General features: G+C 41.0%; 2 protein-coding genes across 2 annotated transcripts; both read left to right on the forward strand.

Annotated features, from left to right (window-relative positions):
* The first annotated feature begins 97 nt into the window (after positions 1–97).
* On the forward strand, positions 98–795 carry LOC121597703. Its single transcript, XM_041923695.1, has 2 exons — positions 98–299; positions 379–795. Exons 1-2 carry the CDS (start codon positions 156–158, stop codon positions 715–717), a joined length of 483 nt encoding a protein of 160 aa, XP_041779629.1. The 5' UTR covers positions 98–155; the 3' UTR covers positions 718–795.
* Positions 796–1,378: 583 nt separating this feature from the next.
* On the forward strand, positions 1,379–2,058 carry LOC121595552. Its single transcript, XM_041919597.1, has 2 exons — positions 1,379–1,591; positions 1,672–2,058. The coding sequence occupies exons 1-2, from the start codon at positions 1,379–1,381 to the stop codon at positions 2,002–2,004; spliced, it is 546 nt and encodes a 181-aa protein (XP_041775531.1). The 3' UTR covers positions 2,005–2,058.
* The last annotated feature ends 3,942 nt before the right edge of the window (positions 2,059–6,000 follow it).

A 6,000-nucleotide genomic window follows, 5' to 3' on the forward strand; every position in this document is an offset into this window, starting at 1 on the left:
CAAAACATTCACCAGCATGCATCTACCTTTATGCTTTGAATATGATATTAAAAGCAGGATTCGCGTTTAGAGCAGCATTTGTTAAAGCAATGTTGATAACGTACCGCTGGTGGCTGCTGTTTGTGACAACTAGCTGTGTTCTACCAGGGCTAGGTATGAAGGGATCGTTCGAGCGTTTTGAGCAATTTTTGGGCGAAGAGTACATCGACTTCGATCTACGTGTGCGTAAGTTCAATCGCACTACGATGACCTTGAATGGCACGATCTACATAAATAAACGCATAGATGATACGATTCAGGTGAGTAGTCGTTGGTTGTCGTCGATTAATTCATCCTATAGCTAATATGGTGTATTACTATCTACGTTCTGCACAACAGTTCTCCAGTAACACTTTTCTTAGCCGGCTGGGAAATCAACAGTTTCAGCATTATCCAATGCACCTGCCAACCCATGGCCTCTGTGAGCTTATAAAGCACCTGCATGGCGAGTACACGGCAGCTATTGAAGATATTGTCAACGTTCCCAGCGCTTCCGAGTGTCCGATTGAAAAGCGCGCGATGTACGTACCGGACAAGATAGTGCCGATGGACGTGATACCGGATTCTTTGTCCAGCGGTCTGTGGAAGCTGGTGATATCTGGCGAGCTGAACGACACGATAGTTATACGGTTTATGGTTAGTGCTCGGTTGAGCGATGACTATGGGTTTGGATTTTGAAATCATGGTAGCATTGAACTGGTAGCTAAATGGATGGTAGCTTTGTGTGAAACAAAAGGAATAAAGTTATCTGAGCATTAAGGATCAATTTGTACTAGAAGCTTGTTTGCGTCGCTTGTTTGAAATGAATCACCTACGTATAACATATATTCCCTTTTTGTTATATATATTTGTAGCATTTAACAAAATGCTTATTTATTTCCAACAGACTCAATTGTTGCGATCAAAACGATAGTTGTGATAGCAATACAACAATAATGATTTAACAATGTTTGATCATTGACTTTATTGGGACAGATTTGAAGCAATTTCCGAAGTATTGATTCAACTACTATTGATTATGTACTAATTTGAAAACACCACATAATGTAAAAGGCTTCGTGATGGTTATGGAATGTAATTATTGCGATAACATTCCTTAAGTTATCTAAAATTTTCACCTGGCAAATCAAACATACGAGCGCGTTGTTTTTTTAACAAGCCACTGCCATGATCTACATTGTTGGCTACGCGGAACCGATGGCGATCGGAACTGGCAACAACTAAGTACATTGCAGAACCTAGCTGATCGTGAAGATACATCCCAGCACGCGAGCGTGTTTGTTTGCGAGCATATATATCGTACACTGTATCACGCTGCGGGCTAGTAATCGCTAATACGATGTCCATTTACCAGCAATGCATACTACTGTGCCTGGTGGCCGTCTGTTCGCAGCAAGCCTTTGCAACCCTGAAGGCATCGTACGAACGGTTTGAACAGTTTTTAGGCCACGAGTACATCGATTTTGATCTGCGCGTTCGCAAATTCAACCGCACCACGATGACGCTTAACGGAACGATCAACGTGAATCAACCGATCGATGATACGATCCAGGTATGAGTGCGTTTTGCTGCAAGGGCCCAACTGTTAATGACAGCACACTAACGTAGCAAACTCCCAAAATACGCCCATAGTTTGCATCCGACGTGTTTCTCAGCCGGCTCGGTAATCAGCAGTTTCAGCACTACCCGCAGCATCTGCCAACCAGTGGGATCTGCGAGTTTATTGATCATCTGCACGAGGAGTATCCGGCAATCATTGCGGATATTGTAAGCATTCCGGATCATAAAGAATGTCCAGTGTCGGAGCGTGCCATGCATGTGGTGGATATGGTATTTCCATCCGACATTCTGCCGGAATCGTTGTCCAGCGGTCTGTGGAAGATGGTAATCACTGGTATGATAGACGAAACGGTTGTAATACGGTACATGTTTAGCATTCGCTTGACCGATGACTACATGAGATAGTGAAAGCAAGACAATGGGCAATTTGGGGAAAGTTATTGGAATAAAAAAGGTATTGCAGGCACTGATTGAAACAAATGTTCTTATCAAATGAAGAAAGAGATTAGTAGGATTGCGAAGTAAGCTTATATAAAGAAGGGTTAAATCACCTAAATCAACGTTTGAAAATGATTGTGAACATTGTTATGGGTCATAATTATGTTGTTTTCAATATTTCTCTCGCCAACAAGGTAATATTAATGATAAAATTGCCTTTAGAAACATGCCATAGAAAGATATATTCTTAAAAATCGATAAATAATTCTAAGGAAAAGATTAATTTATGTGAAATGTCTATCGTTATACCCCCATACGTTCAAAATTAAACTAGTGGCAGTCATAAAGGTAGGCAACTTAAGTACACATTTCCGCTGCTTATCTTATGTGCTATTAATTATACGTAACAGCATGCGCAGTTAGGCGTTTGCCTTATCGCTTACAAATGGATAGTTAGTTGCAAAGTTAGCTGTAGCTGTTACCGATGTAGTGTAAGCTCGGATAGAAGTAGTTAAACATATTTCAATCGCATTATGAAGCAATTCATGATTGAAAAATATGCAGAATTTAGTTGTGCTTCTCTTTAAAAAAATCATCAAATTCCCCCAAAATACCTAAGTAAGGTTCTACCACCGGAAGCAATGTTACTGTTTAAATTTATTCCCCTTCTGCACCGGGCACTAGTTTCGATTTACGGGTACAACCTACGTTCCACCTTTTCTCCACCAACTTTCCTCCGAGCTCCCTACAGCTGGCATAAATGGGTCGCGCTTCCTGCACCGGAACACGGCACGGCGAGCAACAGTGGGCACGTGGGCTAGCAGTGTAGTGCGATAAATCAACCGGACTAGAAAAATAATATCGAAAACAGCCTCGTCGACTACGTTTACGTTTTCACTGCTCGGAGGCTTCGGCTCGGTTGTTTGCGAAACGAAAAGCGGCCTGCACAGCAGCGGCAGGCTGCGTTGGTGGTGCGTTTTCCACGCGCACGAGAGCAACGGAGCCCTAAACATGGCGGAAATGGACACTCTATCTCTTTCACTCAAGGATGAATTTTCATCCCACTGTGTAGTAGCTACGTTTACCCTACCTCACTCACTTGCTTTCAACCAATGGATGTTGTTTAGTAGATTGCGCTGTGCTGCAAGGGATGGCCGCCCCGGTTGTTGAAGGATGGTACAAGGTGGACCTTGTCCCAGCATGACATGCCTTCTTTTGCAAGGTTTTGCGAAGACAACCAAAGTATCGGAGTAGCAATCCGGTTGGTTTTCTTTTGCTTGGTTGATCTATTGTTTTTCTTCTTGCACACAGTTTTCTCTCGTGTCGCGTGGGCATCATCGGTGTAGTACTACTACTCTCGGTGGAGCTGTTGCCATGGTTGCTAAAGTGTAGTATGGCACGCAATACCCGTGGTGTCCGGCGGGCTACCGCTGTGCAGAAGCGTGTCTCTATGTTGTTTTGATGCTGTTGGAAGGAATTTTGGATTTTTGTCAGCTATTTGTGATTATAGAAGCTGGTTCAAAATTACACTTTTTGCTAGTTTTCACAATTCCGAGACAAACAATTGGTTAATATTCCTTGTTTTAGATAATACTAACTTTGAACTAATAAACGTCATTGGATGTAAGGGATATAAACGATCAAGAGTGAAGCAAAACGCAACAACAAAATTATTTTTGTTTTTGTTTTATTCAGAAGGAATGGCTTTGGCAGTATTGCTTTGTATGTATTTCATACTTTGTATTAGTAGATAAAAAAAATTGTTCGGTGTTTATCAATGTTCACTATTCTATGAAGAACATGGAATATTTTGAAAGCTGTTGTGTTTATTTGTTTATTTTACGTAATTGTTTTGTGGCATTTATAGTGGCCTTAGTAGCTCAAATAACCTAGCGAAACACTTTGTGGAAGGTAAAGCATTATCTTTTTTTGACTCTATAACACTCTTGGCGTTGGCGAATACATAGAGAGAAAAGGTAATTTTAAAACGTATTGAGCAAATTATTGTGATCAAAGTATAAATACGAAGAGTTTAAACTGCGAGACATATACAACATAGGTTCATTACAGTTACAAAGTTGCCTCCTACAGTCAATACTGAAGTATTCATAGTGTCTTTCTAGATGCAGTATTTATACTTAGTTTTGGCAACTGATCTGGAGCGTCGTATTCAGGAAGCTGTAAAAAATCATGCAGTAGCTTAATGAAGGTGACTTTTGATCCTATTGAATTTGGTCTCTTTAAATACATAAAATACATTTATTGGCTCTTTTTAATCAACTTAACGCCAGCTTTTGATAGCATTTAAAGTGATGGTAATAAATAAATAAATTAATAATTAAATAATTAAATAAACAAATAAAAAATTAAATAATAATACACATTAAAATAAATATCAGTGTTAATATTCAATTGAAAACACATTAGCCCCGGAAGCTCAATTAATTAAACTGTTTACAACGTTGGGTAAATATTTGAGGAATTAATTCTTGTTTTTCTTTTTAGAGTAACGATTTATTGTGAATAGTTCAATATTAATGCAGCCGAATAACCAGCCTTTGATACGATAGCTCTACTCGAGAATTGAAATCGCAATGGGTCTATTGTTCATTCTTACCAGTTGACGATTTAACCTTAGGATCGCCCTAATTGTCTTTTAGTATTGGTTCTACATACCACTTTAAAGCTATGATAAATCAACAAAAAAAGCATACCACTGTAAGTTACTGTTACCAATATAAATGCATAGCAATTTTTAACATTCGCAGTAGAAAATCAACCGAACCCAATCTGGTTTGTACACCCAGTAAAACTCGTTGTAAACTTCACTCTACCATCCATAAAATGTGCTTCGTAATAGGACGTACGCAACCGGATAACGCGATAAAAGTTGCAGTAGGTTTGCCATCAGGTTTGTTCGCTCTACAGTGCGAAGCATAAAATATGGAGCAGTGACGTGGCTGTGCGCTCTCATAAACATCCCACACCGCTATGCACTATGCATAAGTGTTTGTTTTGTTTTTGCTTCGCACTTCATAGAGATGACATCAACCGAACGGCCGAAACCGAGATGGAAACAACCTTGGAATGCCTTAAAGCACACGGGCCCAAGGATCCATCGAACCATCCTTCCCTCTCCGCCCCCTACTCCAGGTGCTAAGTAACGAGAAAGGCTTAGTTTTCTGGACGGTTTGTTTTTGCTTCCAGCACTTTTAAATCCATTTTCAGTGACGGTGGAGGGTATGCTTTCCTTGTTTTTTTTTTGGTTGGTTTCGTTACCTCCTGCTTTTCAGCGAAGCTCATCACAGTAGCCCATCTTCTTGGGCAAATTCCCGCGGGAAGAATGAAAGATCAGCAACTAAAGTTTCCGATCGAAATCTCCGGCTCGAATGGTTCGATGGTGGCCATGCCTTATGCTTTCGGTCGTTTGCTTCCCACCGGCGGGCAGGACAGTCGCCAGGGGAAGCTTTGAATACTTCCCCGATTAACTTCCTTTTTTTTTGGTATGTGACTACCAATTTTACAACCTGCTTTCTTCCGAGTGATGATACTGGTAGGTGTAGGCAGCAAAATCTAACACGCCTTCGCCGCGTGCGGTAGGGTGTGTCGCCAAGTGGGGGAAAAAACGCCCCGTCAAGGTTAAAAGGGAGGATAGAATTTTTCATAAGATTTTCCATTTTTGCACGCTGCATAAATTGTTAATAAATTGAAGCTTAGAGCACCGTCTTGCCGTCACTAGCAAAGGACGACGTTGCAGTTGCGGGTGGATGGTGCGAAATATATCCACCGTCAATAACCTAGTTCCGGGAAAGATGAAACAGGAGACGGCGTTAAGGTGATGGCGAGAAGAAAAAAAAAACAACCCAGCGAACCCAGATAAATATTCTATCAACGCTGCAACCTTTCACGGGGATCAAGTAGCTGCCTAGAAGCAGCTCGAACTAGCAGCCACTAGCGAGCGCT

Source organism: Anopheles merus, chromosome 3R (assembly GCF_017562075.2).
Source record: "Anopheles merus strain MAF chromosome 3R, AmerM5.1, whole genome shotgun sequence".
Taxonomy (NCBI): Eukaryota; Metazoa; Arthropoda; class Insecta; order Diptera; family Culicidae; genus Anopheles; species Anopheles merus.

Coding starts and splice junctions, on each gene's coding strand:
- LOC121597703 (XM_041923695.1), top strand. CDS start 156: ATGAAGGGATCGTTCGAGCGTTTTGAGCAATTTTTGGGCGAAGAGTAC. Junction 300..378: donor GCATAGATGATACGATTCAG/GTGAGTAGTCGT, acceptor TCTGCACAACAG/TTCTCCAGTAACACTTTTCT.
- LOC121595552 (XM_041919597.1), top strand. CDS start 1,379: ATGTCCATTTACCAGCAATGCATACTACTGTGCCTGGTGGCCGTCTGT. Junction 1,592..1,671: donor CGATCGATGATACGATCCAG/GTATGAGTGCGT, acceptor ATACGCCCATAG/TTTGCATCCGACGTGTTTCT.